Genomic DNA, 18,014 nt, shown 5'->3' on the forward strand with positions numbered 1-18,014 from the left:
GGAAATAATTATAAACGATATTGTGGGGGCTGGCCGAGGTGGCCCAGTGGTTGTGCATCGACCTATGAACCGGGAGGTCACGGTTCTATTCCGGTCAGGGCACATGCCGGGGTTGTGTATTCGATCTCATCAATGATTCTTATCATTGATGTTTCTATCTCTCTGTCCTTCTCCCTTCGTCTCCGAAATCAATAAAAATATACTTTTAAAAATGGTATTTGCATGTGTGAAGACTTTTGAATTAAAGAAATAGCAAAAACAATTTGTCAGGTATCACTTAAGAAAACAAAGGCAGCCGTTACCGGTTTGGCTCAGGGGATAGAGCGTCGGCCTGCGGACTGAAGGGTCCCAGGTTCGATTCCGGTCAAGGGCAGGTACCTTGGTTTCGGGCACATCCCCAGTGCGGGGTGTGCAGGAGGCAGCTGATGGATGTTTCTCTCTCATGGATGTTTCTGGCTCTCTATTCTTTACCTCTCCCTTCCTCTCTGTAAAAAATCAATAAGATACATTAAAAAAAGAAAAAAGGCCCAAACCGGTTTGGCTCAGTGGATAGAGCGTCGGCCTGCGGACTGAAGGGTCCCAGGTTCGATTCCGGTCAAGGGCATGTACCTTGGTTGCAGGCACATCCCCAGCAGGGAGTGTGCAGGAGGCACCTGATCGATGTTTCTCTCTCATCGATGTTTCTAACGCTCTATCCCTCTCCCTTCCTCTCTGTAAAAAATCAATAAAAAATACTTAAAAAAATAAATAAAAAAAGAAAAAAGGCAGTTAAATCTAATAATGTGGTTTTGAAAGACTAATTAGATTAATAGAAATTAATTATATATTGTTTTTTATGAATCCTCACACGAGGAGGATTTTTTTTTCAATTGATTTTTAGAGAGCGTGGAAGGGAGGGAGGAGGAGGAGAGAAAAACATCCATGTGATGTTTCCCTTGACAGGGAATTGAACCTGAGATCCCTTGTGCAGGGGCCAATAACACTCTTAACCACTGAGCAACACTGCCCAGAACTATAATGCATTTTCAATATGGAACTTTTTATTTTTAAATTTGCTTATTGATGTTTAGAGAGGAAGGGAGAGGGAGATAGAGAAAAACACCCATTGGTTTTACTTATTTAAACATTCACTGTTGATTATTTTTTGTTGTTAATCCTCACTGGAGGATATCTTTTCCATTGATTTTTTTTTTTTTTTTTTTTTTTAGAGAGAGAATGGAAGGGGAGAGAGAAAGAAACAGAAATGTCAATGTGAGAGAGACACATGATTGATTGCCTCCTGCACAGGCCCTGGTTGCCAGGAATCCTGCAAACCCGGTACGTGCCCTTGACCGGTAATGGAATCCAAAACTCTTGGATGCTTGAGCGCTCTAACCATTGGAAACACTGGCCAGAACTCACTGGTTGGTTCTTGTATGTGCCCTGACCTGGGATGGAATCTGAAACCCTGGCCTACTGCCATGATGCTCTAACCATCTGAGTTACTAACATTTGCTAGGATGATTGAACAAAAGAAAAAAAAATACTTTCTAAAAAAATTTTTGAGAAAGTTATCTCAAGTTATGCATTAAGTTATCGGTTTTAAGAATTTTGGTATTTGTAAAAAAGCATTTTCTCCACTAAATGTAGCAAATATCAAAAGTTCTGGGTTATGGTTGCTGAGAATAGTGATATTGCTCAAACATACCAGAAAATTTGTGATTTTTCTGGGTTTTATGTATTTGTAGATTGATCTGGATACTATTGATGTCAGCAACCTCAACAGGCAGTTTTTGTTTCAAAAGAAACATGTTGGAAGATCAAAGGCCCAGGTAATTTCTCATACCATTTCTATTTATCCATTTATATATTCTATGCTTTAATGGGTTTTCTATTTATGATATCAGATTAATTTGTACTCTACTAAGAAGAGTATGGGGAAGCAATACCTCTTTGTAGCTGAGGGATTGTTAAGAATAAAAAGAAGGAAAAAGGAAAGAAATTGCATGTAAAATAAAAGCAATAAGAAATAGTTTGGGTAAATGTCAACCTAGTTAAAGGTTAATTAATTTCTTCTTTTCCCCATAAAGTCCTGCTAACTAGTATTTTTCTTCCAGCTGCCCACAACCGTGTGTGTGTGTGTGTGTGTGTGTGTGTGTGTGTGAGTGTGTGTGAGAGAGAGAGAGAGAGAGAGAGAGAGAGAGAGAGAGAGAGAAAAGAAAAGAACTAAAGATGCCCTCTGTAGGGGGAGTGGAGGTGTCTACAGAGGAAATGGAAGTGCTCTACCAAATCCTTAAATGGTGTCCCTTTCTGATTTAAATTTCTGATTGATTGCTTAGGATAAACCTCCTGTTCTTACATTCCGGACAGCAATGGTTCTCAACCTTCCTAATGCTGCGACCCTTTAATACAGTTCCTCATGTTGTGGTGACCCCCAATTTCATTGTTACACATTGAACATAAAGCATAGTGATTAATCACAAAAACAATATGTAATTATATATGTGTTTTCCGTTGTTGCGACCCACAGGTTGAGAACCGCTGCCCTAGAGGTTGGCTGCCCCTGTATTGGCTTATGCTGTTGTCTCTTTTTATAGGAGACAGCCTCCCTTGAGGTTCTAGCCACCCTGACCTTTAGTTCCTTGAGTGTTCCATTTTGATTCAGGGTCGTAAAGTATCTTTTCCCAGCCCTTTTGGCAGGCTCCCACGCTTTTCTCTATTTGGCTTTCTTCTCTAGGGGTACTCGCCCAAACCTCTTGGACCAGACCAGTTCTTCATAACAACCTCTACTTTTTCTGAGTATCATTTATCATACTTGGTAGTTATATTTATCTAGATGGTTATTTGATTAATGTCATTTTTGCTCACCAGTGCCTTGTACAGATCCTGGTACATAGAAGATGCTCAGTAAATATTTGTTGAAGGAATGAATGACACTTCTTTACTATATTTTATATTTTTTCTGATGCTTGACATTCTTGTAGAATTATATATAGGAGTGGGGCAGTCCTACTGTTTATAAATATGTGTACGTAGCTTAATTTTAATGAAATTTTGTAACATTTTAATATTTCTTTAGTTTTTAATATAAGATTATGTCAGTAGGTGAAATAACAGTATTGTCTGCCATAAAAATATTTCAAATACAGATAAAAATGTTGTGTTAATTTAGTAAATTAGTAATTTAGTGTTATTTGTTTTTCCAGGTTGCCAAAGAAAGTGTACTGCAGTTTTACCCGAAAGCTAATATCATAGCCTACCATGACAGCATCATGAAGTATGCTCTAATTATTACGTTGCAAAATTGTTTGTTGTGAATTTTTAAAGTTTTATTAAAGTATAAAGTATTTTTACTAGCCAAATATGTGAGCTTGAAGTCAGTCTGCTTTTTAAAAAAATGACTTTTCTAGAATAATTAGAATGTGATAGTTTGTGCCCACATAAGTTGAATGGCATTCTTGTAATAAGTTTATATATATGATTTGAATGATTTAGATAAGAGGTAATATATTTTAATACTTTCAATAAATAATTTACTTGGAAACAATATAAGGATCTTATCATCTTGTTTTAAAGAAAAATATATTCTTTTTTTTTTAAAAATATATTTTATTGATTTTTTACAGAGAGGAAGGGAGCGAGATAGAGAGTTAGAAACATCGATGAGAGAGAAACATCGATCAGCTGCCTCCTGCACATCTCCTACTGGGGATATGCCCGCAACCCAGGTACATGCCCTTGACCGGAATCGAACCTGGGACCCTTCAGTCCGCAGGCCGACGCTCTATCCACTGAGCCAAACCGGTTTCGGCAGAAAAATATATTCTAAATGATGATAAATCCTTTTATGTGATGATTCAGATTTTTCTAAATATATTGCTCTCATTCTGATTGATTTCAGTTGTGGTCTTTTTCAGTTTAAAAGGTTCCTTCCCAACATAATTCATTTTTTAGGATTGTGATTTCTGTAACATAACCCTAGGAATTTGTGATGGAGCAGTAGTTTTAACAGTATATAAATATGTTCTGATCTTAGTAAAGATAGAGTAAATAAAACATTTTGGAGGTGTCAGGCCATAGGGCCTCAATTCTTTACCTATAGTTATGTAACTCAGTATTAAAAATAAGTTCTTATTTGAGGCCTGGAATTAGAGGAAGTTTTATACTTTCTCAGGGAATTTGTATCTCCAGCCTTTTATTCTCTGGATGTTTGCTCTACAAGCCTTCCTATAGCCCTGTAACCCCCTTACCCTGTGTTATTTTCCCAATGCTGCTAAAAGCAGGGACTCTAGGGGCCTGAACCCTGCCTGATCCTAACCATGTGAGGTGAAGCCAGAGGCCAGGCAGATCCTGGGAATGTGTTCTTTGTATGTTCCCAGGCACTTGGTGCCCAGAGAAGGCCTGGTGGCACTAGTGAGGTCATGCCATCTTTCTGCTAGTTGGAGATCCTGCTCTTGTGCCCTAGGTAGCTGTTCAAAAAGGATGTGTAGTCATAGGGATTAGGGGGCAGTAATTTCTTTAAAATCCACTTCTGGCGTTTAGAAAAAGTCAAACCTATGTAAATGGTAGCGAGCCTTCCAGTTAAGGAATAGGAACACATTGAATAATAATTACTATTATTTAATATAGTAATAGTGCTTTTTAGGACCTTGTGTGAAGATCCTATATGTAAGGCCAGTTGTTTTGTTGACCTTTTTTTGTTTTGCTTTGTAGCCCCGACTATAATGTGGAATTTTTTCGACAATTTATATTGGTTATGAATGCTTTAGATAACAGAGGTGAGATTATTTTAATACTTTTAATTTCTAAGTATTTTTCTTCCCCCATAACAAGGCTGTTTACACAGTTAGAATTAATCAAAATATTTTCTTATGAGTTAGAATTTAAAGGGGAAGTATGATCAGGCTTAAGTCTTGACAGATGATTGTAATTTTAATTAAAACTGGTTCCAGGCAGGAATTTAGCTGTCATATATTCTGCTGTTCTACCAAAAGATGTGGATGAATATAAAGGAACTTAAAATACTAAAAAGGGTAACTACATAGGGTGCATTCATGGGTGTTTGATTCAGATTATCCCAGCACTTAAACAGTGTCACACCCCTCATCTATGTGGAAATCTAAGAATTACCAGTGTCTTACCAGATCTCACCCAACACCAGTTCAGTCAGACTTATGGGACCATATTTCTTCAGTTCCCCGGATGATTCTAAAGTGCAGTCAGGACTGAAAACCACTGTTTTGAGAATGAGGCAACAGGATCCCAGAGTTAATACAGAAGCTATGGCTCTTTTTAAAGTATATCTGGTGCTGTAAGATATCATATTGGATTCTATGAGATGTACACATTATATCCCAATTCAACTTTTCACAATATGCGGTGATGTCTTGTATAATCCAGTATTGTACTATAGCTAGTCATTGTTAGCAAATCTGTGTCTATAATTTGGGATGAAAATACTTAATATTCCTTGCCTGTAATTACTTCCACATGTAAAAGTACATCTGTCAAGTGAGTTTGTAACTATTTGTGCCAGAAATACCAAAAGAAAAAAACCATACAGAGTAGCATGAGAAAGAATCAGAATGACTCTTTTTTTAAAAAATATATTTTTATTGATTTCAGAGAAGAAGGGAGAGGGAGAGAGAGATAGAAACATCACTGATGAGAGAGAATCATTGACCGGCTGCCTCCTGCATACCCCCCACTGGGGATCGAGCCCACAACCCGGGCATGTGCCCCTGACCAGACTTGAACCTGGGACTCCTCAGTCCGCAGGCTGACGCTCTATCCACTGAGCCAAACCGGCGAGGGCCAGTATGACTCTTTTAACTGGACTCATCTTTCACCTAGTTTTATACTGCCTTAATAGTTCCAACTTGATATCCCATGTTCTAAACTTATATGTATTACTTGATAATTGTATTAGAATAATAGCAAGTTAAGGAATAGAAACACATTGAAACAATGTTTTAGCCAAGGTTAAAAGAGTAGGCACAGCAATAAAAGATGGCACTTTGGAATTTAAAAAATAGATATAGGGGTACTTTTCCTGGAGTAAATTTATGACATAAATTCCTTATGTTTGAAATTTTACTAGTGAATGTATCTTTTTTTTTTTTTTAATATATTTTATTGATTTTTTACAGACAGGAAGGGAGAGAGATAGAGAGTTAGAAACATTGATGAGAAACATCGATCAGCTGCCTCCTGCACATCTCCCACTGGGGATGTGCCCGCAACCCAGGTACATGCCCTTGACCGGAATCGAACCTGGGACCCTTCAGTCTGCAGGCCGACGCTCTATCCACTGAGCCAAACCGGTTTTGGCAAGTGAATGTATCTTAAATGTCTGTAACAGTTGTATTATTCTGGTCATAGCTGTCAGAAAATTCACGTAACCTGGCTGATGTGCCTCAGTAGTTGAGTATCGACCTATGAACCAGGAGGTCTCGGATTGATTCCTAGTCAGGGCACATCCTGTTAACATGGTTGCAGGCTGGATCCACAGTAGGGGGAGTGCAGCAGGCAGCTGATGAATGATTCTCATCATTGATGTTTCTTTTTTTTAATCCTCATTCTAGGATATTTTTTCACTTGATTCCTAGAGAGAGTGGAAGGAGTGGGAAGAAGTGGAGAGAAAGAGAGAGAGAAACATGGACGTGAGCGAGACACATTGATTGGTTGCCTCCTGCATGTGCCCCTATTGGGTATGGGGAACCTGCAACCAAGGTACATGCCCTAGACCAGGAATTGAACCATCCACGGGCCGACACTCTAACCACTGAGAAAACCTACCAGGGCTCATCATTGATATTTCTGTCTCTTTCTCCCTCTCCCTTCCTCTCTGAAATCAATAAAAATACATTTTTTTTTTTTTTTTAAAAAGGCCCAACTTTTGTGGTGTGGCTCAGTGGTTGAGAGTTGACCTATGAACCAGGAGTTCACAGTTCAATTCCTGGTCAGGGCACATTCCCGGGTTGCGGGCTTGAGCTCAAGTGCGGGTTGTGCAGGAGGCAGCTGATCAGTGATTCTCCATCATTGATGTTTCTAACTCCCTCTCTTCCTTTCTAAAATCAATAAAAATACACTTTTTTTAAAAAAAAAAAGAAAGAAATTGCATGTAAAATAAAAGCAATAAGAAATAGTTTGGGTAAATGTCAACCTAGTTAAAGATTAATTAATTTCTTCTTTTCCCCCATAAAGTCCTGCTAACTAGTATTTTTCTTCCAGCTGCCCGCAACCATGTTAATAGGATGTGTCTGGCAGCTGACGTCCCTCTTATTGAGAGTGGAACTGCTGGTTATCTTGGGCAAGTAACTACTATCAAAAAGGTAAAGAACTTTTTTTATATACTTTACAGATCCTTATTTGGGAACTCAAAGATGTAGACTTTGGATTTATATGATATGGACTGGTCAGGATCCAGGACATAAGGAATTTTGTGCCCCTATAAAATTTAGGATACCATAAAGGTACCCCAAAAGGATAGATCTTTTTATTTTTGCTACTTTGGGTCATATAACTTGTATATTAAAATCTGTAAAATGGTAAGCCTAATGAACTTGACTTTTAAAATTCTTTATAGACCTGAAGCATATCATGTTATAGTTGATATATAGTAAATCAGGCTTCTAAAAAGTGACTTTTTGTGTAAAAAAAGTCTGCATATATAGATCTGAAGAGTATGCTTAAAAATATTTTTGGTGTATTTGAAATGTTTCAAATGTTTTGATAAAACTAGAGAATAACAGGAAATATCAGTGTACTCATATACTCATAACCCAATTTTATAAAATCTCAGCATTGTGATTCATTTGCTGTTCACATCTTTTTTCTTTTTTTTTTTTAAATATATTTTATTGATTTTTCACAGAGAGGAAGGGAGAGAGATAGAGAGAGTTAGAAACATCGATGAGAGAGAAACATCGATCAGCTGCCTCCTGCACATCTCCTACTGGTAATATGCCCGCAACCCAGGTACATGCCCTTGACCGGAATCGAACCCAGGACCTCCCAGTCCGCAGGCCGACGCTCTATCTACTGAGCCAAACCGGTTTCGGCAACATCTTTTTTCTTTTAATTCTTTCAAGGACCTAAGCATAAATACATTTGAAGAATGATTTTACAGATTTTGAAACTAAAAGAAATTACACTCTACTTGAAATTTGCTGTTTTTATGTATTATTTGGCAGTTTACCTATCTTGAAAATTCTGGTTCTACTTTGTTTTAATTGTCACAATTACTCCTGGAAGCTTATTTAGTACTAGAGGCCCGATGCACGAAATTCGTGCAAGATTAGTCCTTCCTTCCCCTGGCTGCCAGCACCGGCTTTGTCCAGAAGGATGTCCGGAAGGATGTCCGGTCTAATTAGCATATTACGTTTTTATTATTATAGAAGATTATTCTGCAGACTTGTAATATCAAAGTGTATTGGATTTAATGAAATCAGTGGAGGCCTTCAAATCTGATGATAAGTCAAGACAGTTCTTTTTTTCTCAGCTGTGAAATGGGAAATAACTGCCTCCATATGACTGTCTCCAATAAAGCATATTGGAAGGGCTCCAGAAATGGTATTATGGGGAAAACTCTGGAGCTGCTGTAATTAATATTAAAACACTATTTGCAGGTTTTGGTTCTTTAAACATTATTTGAAAGGTACTTCTCATTACCATGATTCTGAGATACTAATATGTATTAAAACTGAGGTTGAGAATGGCTGAGAGGAAAAATATTCATTTGGTGGTTTTGAAAAATTATCTCGGGTGCTGTAGACTTCTAGGGATTTCTTACAGTGTAACTTAAAAGGTAACCCTGTCAACAAAATGAAGAATATTTCTATTTTGTTTGATAATATCTAGTATTTTTCCATTTATCTGGATAGGTCTTGAAATATATAATTACTTTTAGTTCATTTAATTTTTAAGGTAAGGCTATGAATAATATTTAAGTAATTGAGTTTCACAACTTTGAGAGAAGTTGTTGGAAAGCTGTTTGTCTTTCTAGTAGTAATCTTTCTCTTTGGTGTAATCAAGATAAAATTCCCATATTTGATATTTAGGTTTGGTAATTTTTATTTTACTGTTGTAAGGGGTCACTGGTCCAGGAGTCAGAGGAACCCTGTGATATTGGAGATGGCTTAGTTTTAGCTGTGACTGTGCTTGATTCAATTAGCTTTTATATTATAATTCCTTCTCTGTAAAGTGTAAGGGTTTTGTAGTCACTGATATTTTAAAATTTCCTTGACAGTATACAGTTAAGCTGAAAGGGAGATGAATGAATGAAATGGTTATGATAATATTATCTTATTGAGAAACTACCCTCGTGGGGTAACTGTTTTTCTCACATTCTGACTTTGCAGGGTGTGACTGAATGTTATGAATGTCATCCCAAACCAACTCAGAGAACTTTTCCTGGCTGTACAATTCGTAACACACCTTCAGAACCTATTCATTGCATTGTTTGGGCAAAGTATTTGTTCAAGTAAGAATATATGTATATTTTTGGGTATATTTTTAGTACGGATGCTAGAAAATGGGGTGATTTTTTTTTTAAATTTTTTATTTTCATTTTTATTTTTTTAAATATATTTTATTGATTTTTTTACAGAGAGGAAGGGAGAAGAATAGAGAGTTAGAAACATCAATGAGTGAGAAACATCGATCAGCTGCTTCCTGCACACCCCTTATTGGAGATGTGCCCGCAACCAAGGTACATGCCCTTGACCGGAATCGAACCTGGGACCCTTGAGTCCGCAGGCTGATGCTCTATCCACTGAGCCAAACCGGTCAGGGCTGATAAAAGATTTATAACATGAATTTGCAGAGCCTAGCTGACAGGAATGAATATAGGTCTATTAAAATTTGACTTTGCTTGTGTTGGAGTTGAAATTAAGATGTAAGCTGTCAATAGATTAATATTTTTACTTTACATTGTATTTATCAATTATTTGTTCTTCATCCTTACTAAAGATTTGGGTTATTCTAAATTAGCTGTTTGTGCCCTAGCTGGTTTGGTTCAGTGGGTAGAGCGTCGGCCTGCGGATTGAAGGGTCCGGGTTCAATTCCGGTCCAGGACACATGCCTGGGTTGTGGGCTCGATCCCCAATAGGGGATGTGCAGGAGGTAGCCGGTCGATGATTCTCATTGCTGTTTCTATCTCTCTCTCTTTCTTTCCCTTCCTCTCTGAAAACAATAAAAATATATTTTAGAGGAAAAAAGTAAATTAGCTGTTTGTGAAGAAAATTGGAAAAGTAAACATTAGTTCAGACTATTTTGTTGCACGTAAATATTTACTACTTTCAAATTATAGCCAGTTGTTTGGGGAAGAAGATGCTGATCAAGAAGTATCTCCTGACAGAGCTGACCCTGAAGCTTCCTGTGAGTAAACGCTTGATGATATTTTTTCTTATTAGTGAGCACCTTTATTTTGCTGATTTAATATTGATAGCTTTAGGAGGGAGAATGCAGTTATGTGCTAGATAATTATGTTTAAGATGTATTACTTCATCTTTTAAACACTGGGCAGTCTCCTTTTACTGGTGAGAACAGGGTGCAGAGAAATTGCACAAACCTAGTAAAAGAGCTGGGAGTTGTTACCAGTTCTAATTATAGGTTATACATTGAACTGCTCTACATGTGGCCTTCAGAATCTCAGGTAAAATAAAAATGCTGATGTACTTATTATTTTTCTTTCTCCTTGAACTAAAAATGTGTCATGTGCAGGTAACGTCCAAAAGTGACATTCTCCCCCCCCTCGCCAAGGTAGATGAGAGCTTCTATATTTATTACAGTTGAAAATAAAAGTGGTGTTTGTTTTGTAGGGGAACCAATGGAAGCTGAAGCCAGAGTCAGAGCATCAAATGAAGATGGTGACATTAAGCGTATTTCCACAAAGGAATGGGCTAAATCAACTGGATATGATCCAGTTAAACTTTTTACCAAGGTTAGGTTTACTTTATGATTATGGATTCGGTTTGTTTTAAAAATAGTATGTGAAGTTGAATTAAGCTTTTTATGCCTAATACTGTCAATAAATTTATTGATATAGTCAAGATAAGAGGTTATGAAATTTTGGCATCTACTAAATTAGTGTAGCGTCTGTATAGGAGGTAAAATACAGAGGCTTATACACTCTTGGTTGTCTTCCCTTCTCTCACTTTCACTGAAAGTTTGTTTTCCTTATAATTAGTCTTTGGTTCCTGCTGTTTCTCGTCTTATACACCTTTCCTGCTTAAATTTTCTATTGGCGTTTTGACATGTTCTGAATTGTTTTTGAATCCCAAAGCCTCTTATTCTTGGCTGAATTCCTTTTCATTAAAATATATATTATTTGTCTGCTGAGTATTTCTAGAAGAATACTCAAGTTTGTTTTAATTGGATCTACTTAATTATAGTTTAGGCCAGCCTTGGGCAAACTATGGCCTGCGGGCCGGATGCGGCCCATTTGAAATGAATAAAACTAAAAAAAAAAAAAGACCGTACCCTTTTATGTAATGATGTTTACCTTGAATTTATATTAGTTCACACAACCACTCCATCCATGCTTTTGTTCCGGCCCTCCAGTCCAGTTTAAGAACCCATTGTGGCCCTCGAGTCAAAAAGTTTGCCCACCCCTGGTTTAGGCCCTCAAATCTGTGTTTTAAAGTCTTTTTATTTCTTCTACTTTGCTCCTTAGTAAGTTTATCTAACAGATACTTGGAACTTTCTCAGTTCTTCTTAAACTGCCTAATATATTCTTCCTTCCCTCACTAAACAGATGACTTTAAAGATACATTAACAGGTTTGATGCCATTGCACATAATTTACCTGTTAAGAGAATATCCCACTTCACTGCAAACTCTTTTTTCTGTTTGAGAAAATTCTCTGAGTTAAGGCTAACTCTTCTACCTTCTATTTTCCCTTCCCCTTGTACCTTATTTTTCAAACAGTATTTTCTCTCTGCCCTGCATCTTAAATCTCTCCTGGCTCCTGCTGTCTGCTTCTAACATGTACAGGTCTCACTGTCCTAAAAGGAAACGGCCTACTGTTTCATCCAGCTTGCATTTCATCTCTTTGCTTACTGTCCACAGATGTCACAGGTTGACTTTCTTAAACCTATTGCGTTTATTTCCTCACTATTGCCTTTTCCTTGGGGTGGGGGGAGAGAAGGTTTTTATTTTGATTGTAATTAAAATGCACTTAACTGTGATATGGATAGTGACAGTATTTTCCAAACTGGTGTCTATATACCTATTTCCATTCCAATCTGAGCAACAATTAAATGCCAGAATAATCTGACATACATTTCCATTCTTTTATTCAACAGGTAACTTTAAGCATCTGCTGTGTGTCAGACACTACTTTAAAAGTACAGGATATTTAGTGTGGAACAAAACAGAAAATAGGGTCCCTGCTCTTTATAGGGAACTCAAAGTCTAGAGGGGAAGTCAAACATTGAACAAGTAATTTCAGTTCAGTGTTAAGACATTAAGTTAATTTGCATTGGAACCCTTTAATAATTAGACTTAATGTACTTATTATTAGACATTATTATTTCCTAGTATAAGGGTTTAAAAGAAGCTTTCCAGAGGAAGTGACATTTCTTAGGGTGAACTAAGATTTTAAAGAATAAGTGTGGAGATGAGTGCAAAAAATATAAAGAAAGTCTCAGGTTACAGTACTGAAATCATTTCCATTAAAGGGGAGAATGGAAAGAGGATTGGAAAGGTAAGCTGAGGCTGGATCAGGCAGGACTTTCTAGGTTATATGAAGACAGTGGGAATCCATTAGAAGATAGTCTATAGTGTCACTATAAGGATATATAAGGTATGCAGTGCACCACTATAGCACCTGATGTTCCTGTTGTGAGCAATATGGGACAGTACTTCTGGAATTGTGCAGCACCAAAGTAGTCTGAAGGGCAACCTCCTCTACTCTCTATTCCTAATGGAGAGTGGAGGAAAAATAGACCTGGAGTACTTAGGACATATGAGGTGAAGAATCAATAAGAATCAATACCTGGTTTCCTGCTGGGCAGCAGGATGAACAGAGGTACCATTCTCTGAGGTAGGTGTGGTAGGAAGCAGGTGTGTAGGGGTTGGAGCATAGAGAAGGAGATAGGAATCCTATGAAATATTGGAGAAATGACAAGAGATTTTGTAGGTGAGTAGAGAGGTTTGGACTAGACATGTATTAGCGATTCATAGGTTTATAGAAAAAGAAGAGTATGAAGATACCTCTGTACAGGGACTCTCGGCATTTAATAATTGGATAAAAAAGGACATGGAGCTTGTGCTTGGGAAACAATGCTAATTTCCCATTGCCTGGAAGACTTTTCAGTCAAGTGCTGAAGGTCCTCTACATAATGTCTCCAGCCACATTTGCGACCCATACCATATCGGACTTCACATTCCTTTCCTGTGTCCCCATTTCAGATGTTACCTTCTCCTTGAATTCTTGCCTCATTTCTCAGATTGATACAACAAAATTCCTGATAATACTCCAAGCTATTTGATTTTCACACTATATTCTAATTATATGTATATATGGCTGGTTTTCCAAAGATTAAAGATGCTTAATAAATATTGATTGAATTGAGTAGATTTGATAGAATATAGTATAGTTCTAACTTTAACTTTTTTTTGTTAAACCAAATCTAAATTCCTAGAGATAAATATAATAAATACATTCAATAAATCAGTTAGGAATAGAAAATGCAACTAAGGATAAGATAAAATCATTTGAAATTCTACCATATAGGATAGTGTGATTTATGTGATAGTCTTTCAGTCTACATGTAGTAATGGTTATGTTTTTGAAATAGTAATTTTTGTTTGTTTATTTGTGGGGGGGCACATTTCAGAGATGTTACAGATGGTTAAGAAATTCTGTTCTTAATAACTTTAGAATATGTATGCTTTATTGGTGTGTACCCACAGATTTGGAGATACTGCTAACTGGTATCTCTAGGCTCAATGATTGTGTTCAATTCTTAGGGAGTTGGTGTATATTTATTTAATCCCTTGATTGGTATTGTGCTTTGGACGATCTTTGAAGCCTTAGGGAGCTTTTAGGGAGGTGATTGGGAGGGCAGGGTCAGTCTTCATAACTAGGAATTCCCTTACTCTGCTTTCCTCAGAGCATCTCTGCTTCTTTAAAACATATATGCGCGCGCTTGTGTGTGTGTGTGTGTGTGTGTGTGTGTGTAAATGTATGTATGTTTTTATAGAAGAGAGAGCGAAACATTGATGAGAGAGAGTCATTGATTGGTGTCCTACTGCACACCACACTGGGGATTGAGCCTGAAACCCAGGCATGTGCCCTGACCAGGAATTAGCTGGTGACCTTTTGGTGCACGGGATGACGCCCAACCAACTGAGCCACACTGGCTGGGCAGAGCACCTCTCCTTTTAACTGTCTCAGATGTATGGGCTCTGTGTCAAATTTCCTTTTACAAAAGACTTGAGCTTCTTTTTTATAAAAATTGTTAGCCTAGGCCCTGGTCAGGTTGCTTAATTGGTTAGAGTGCCGTCCCTATATGCCACAGTGTTGTGGGTTCGATCCCTCTCAGAATCAACCAGTGAATACATGAAGAAGTGGAACAACAACTCTATGTTTCTCTCTCTCTCTCGTCAATAAATAAAAATTTAAAAAACATTGCCATTTTACTGGTATACAGCATGTCTTTAAATCAGAAGATATTACAGTATAATATTGATAATAAATCACCGGTGAAGTTTTGCTGACTTTTATTAGCAAAGGGACTGTAGGGTTCATGGAGTTTGTCTGTTTGTTTATTTTAAAGCTTTTTAAAGATGATATCAGGTATCTGTTGACAATGGACAAACTATGGCGGAAAAGGAAACCTCCGGTTCCATTGGACTGGGCTGAAGTACAGAGTCAAGGTAAAGGATACATTTTAGTCTTTTGGAATATCTAAATTGGAAATTCCCTCAGTCGTTAGCCCTGTTGTTTCTTTTTTTTTTTTTTTTTAATATATTTTATTGATTTTTTACAGAGAGGAAGGGAGAGAGATAGAGAGTTAGAAACATTGGTGAGAGAGAAACATTGATCAGCTGCCTCCTGCACTTTCCCACTGGGGATGTGCCCGCAACCAAGGTACATGCCCTTGACCGGAATCGAACCTGGGACCTTTCAGTCCGCAGGCCGACGCTCTATCCACTGAGCCAAACCAGTTTCGGCAGCCCTGTTGTTTCTTGAAAATGGTTCATGGTAAGAAGTTCAAACAATTCAGAAAAGTATGAAAGAGGGAAAATCACTGGAAATCTTATCACCTAGAGAAATAGTCACTATGTTTTAGGGAATGTCTGGGAATCAGATCTATGCATTTAGGCACAAGCAGTTATGTGTGCACTTTACATAATAGAGGCATATAAATTCATATGTTCTGACTTACTCTTTTTAAAAAATATATTTTATTGATTTTTTACAGAGAGAAAGGGAGAGGGGTAGAGAGTTAGAAACATCAATCAGCTGCCTCCTGCACACCTCCCGCTGGGGATGTGCCCACAACCAAGGTACATGCCCTTGACTGGAATCGAACCTGGGACCCTTCAGTCCGCAGGCTGACGCTCTACTGAGCCAAACCAGTTAGGGCGTGACTTACTCTTATTAGTAAATAATATTTAACTAGTCCTTTATCAGTTAACATTTAATTGCTTAATTTTCCCTGAAACAATGTTGTGATGAGTATATATGTACATACATCTTTATACCTTTGTGTGATTATTTCTTTAAGATTTTAAGTTAGAAACATTTATAATTCTAAATGTGAGTAAAGCTTTTCCGGTAGTGACAGCTTCCTTATCCCACTCCCCTTCGACACACAGTCTCTCTGCTTTATCTGAATTGTATTGCAGTTACTGTATGCACAGCAGTGGTCAGCACATTGGATCTTAAACGGTCCCAGGAGATTAGGGATGTCAGTTTGGAGCAGTTTTCTATAATAATGGATACTTGAATTTACAGGCCAATTTAAGTATGGCTCTAAGAGTTTGCATTTATTGAGTGCTTACTATGTGCTGGGCATAATGCTCATCATCTTTGTCTATATTATATCCTTAAATCCCCCAGTAACCCTTTGAGGTTCTGAAACAATCTTGCACCTTTCCCATCTCAATATTAGCAATTTTCTTGTATACATATTTGTATCATAGTGATAATTACGTCAGTAGAATTTGTTTCATATTACTTATTTTCTTATTGGTCAGGCATTGAATTGTTAAACAGTAGAGGAATGATGTTTAATAGTGAAATTTCTAATATTTTTTTTTCCCCTTAGGAGAGGAAATCAATGCAGCAGATCAACAAAATGAACCCCAGTTAGGTCTGAAAGACCAGCAAGTTCTAGATGTAAAGAGCTATGCACGTCTTTTTTCAAAGAGCATTGAGACTTTGAGAGTTCATTTAGCAGAAAAGGGGGATGGAGCCGAGCTCATTTGGGACAAGGTTCGTTTTGAAATATCAGGTGTATATTTTAGTTCTTGAACTATAGTCAGAAGCTAGTCGTTTTTGAATATCGTTTATTCTGCCACATAGGGCATAGTGTTGATTTTTGTTTGCATGTTTTTATCTTTAATTTTTACATTAAACTATGAATTTTCTATACATGAATTCAGGCAACATCATAAAACCTCATTTAGATTCTAATGTGTTCATGTTTTATATTATGTTGATAAGAGAAATATTGTGAATGTGTTGGAGTAAAATGTCTTACAGACTTAAGAAAGCTTCCTGTGTGGTATAGATATAATAGAAGTCAAAATCCTTTTGGAGACAGCAGCTTTGGGCCAGTTTGACTGTGAAAGAAAATAAAATTGCCTTTCTGTTGCAATAGTAATAACTGTTTTAGAAGTCTAAGACCCCACAATCCAAAAATGACATGTAATTATCCTTACAAATTAATATATAATAGTATTTTGCAATTAAATATCACATTTCTTTTATATATAGAAGTATGTTTTTAAAATATTTTTTATTTTTATTTTTTAATATATTTTATTGATTTTTTACAGAGAGGAAGGGAGAGGGATAGAGAGTTAGAAACATCAATGAGGGAGAAACATCCATCAGCTGCCTCCTGCACATCCCCTCCTGGGAATGTGCCCGCAACCAAGGTACATGCCCCCCAACCAGAATTGAACCTGGGACCCCTCAGTCCGCAGGCCAACACTCTATCCACTGAGCCTAACTGGTCAGGGCTTTATTGATTTTTAGAGAGGAAGGAAGAGAGAGGGGAAATGTGAGAGCGTAATATCGATTGGCTGCCTCCTGCATACCCCCTACTGGGGATCAAGTCCCCCAACCCGGGCATGTGCCTTGACCAGAATTGAACCAGCAACTTTTCAGTGCGCTGGACGATGCCCAACCAACTGAGCCACACCAGCCAGAGCTAGATGTCATATTTTGAGGTTTAATGAGTTTTACTTATTTCTAATGCAGTCAGTGTTTTCCAGGGCTATAAGTGATATATCTGATACAAACTTTATATGTTCCTGTGATGGCAAACAATATGATAATTCTGCAAATTCTGGAATTGTGGTTGAATCAGGCATCTAAAGTGAAGATGGTGAATTTAGATGTTTTGGGATTCAGTCTTTTAGGTACATGTGATGTTAGGAGTAACTATGTTTTAAAAATATTTTCATTGTTATTGTTACAACAGGGATTTGGGAGGTTTTCATCTATACACAGGGGCTAGATAATGAAACCTTGGAAGTGGGAATTGTTACCCTCTGAGTAAAATCTATACCTAAGGGGTGTGATAAGCTAATTGCCTAGGAAAGTAATTGATAGACACTGTGTTGGATACTGTTAAATATTTCAGTGTAATTCTCAGGATTAGGAACAACCTAATTTCAACTACAACGTTCCGAAGTATTTATCTAATTTTGCTATTTAACGGATTAAGGAATTTTGATTCAGGGAAGTTTATTTGCCTTGAAGTTTCACAGCCAGCCAGTCCTATATAATAAAAGCCTAGGTGGCGTCATGTGCGATGTCATCACAAGATGGCTGGCAGGGGAGGGCAGTTA

General features: G+C 37.4%; 1 protein-coding gene across 1 annotated transcript in view; it reads left to right on the top strand.

Moving 5' to 3' along the window:
- The window catches only part of UBA2 (ubiquitin like modifier activating enzyme 2), a 44,996-nt gene that overhangs the window by 2,265 nt on the left and 24,717 nt on the right, over positions 1-18,014 (top strand). The window contains exons 2-10 of the mRNA XM_081107882.1: positions 1,728-1,811; positions 3,186-3,256; positions 4,693-4,757; positions 7,213-7,313; positions 9,342-9,463; positions 10,292-10,359; positions 10,803-10,924; positions 14,765-14,864; positions 16,262-16,428. Coding sequence (XP_080964008.1) covers positions 1,728-1,811; positions 3,186-3,256; positions 4,693-4,757; positions 7,213-7,313; positions 9,342-9,463; positions 10,292-10,359; positions 10,803-10,924; positions 14,765-14,864; positions 16,262-16,428 — 900 coding nt within the window. The remainder of the gene's footprint in view (positions 1-1,727; positions 1,812-3,185; positions 3,257-4,692; positions 4,758-7,212; positions 7,314-9,341; positions 9,464-10,291; positions 10,360-10,802; positions 10,925-14,764; positions 14,865-16,261; positions 16,429-18,014) is intronic.

This window comes from Myotis nattereri, assembly GCF_964212035.1.
Source record: "Myotis nattereri genome assembly, chromosome: 15".
Classification (NCBI taxonomy): domain Eukaryota; kingdom Metazoa; phylum Chordata; class Mammalia; order Chiroptera; family Vespertilionidae; genus Myotis; species Myotis nattereri.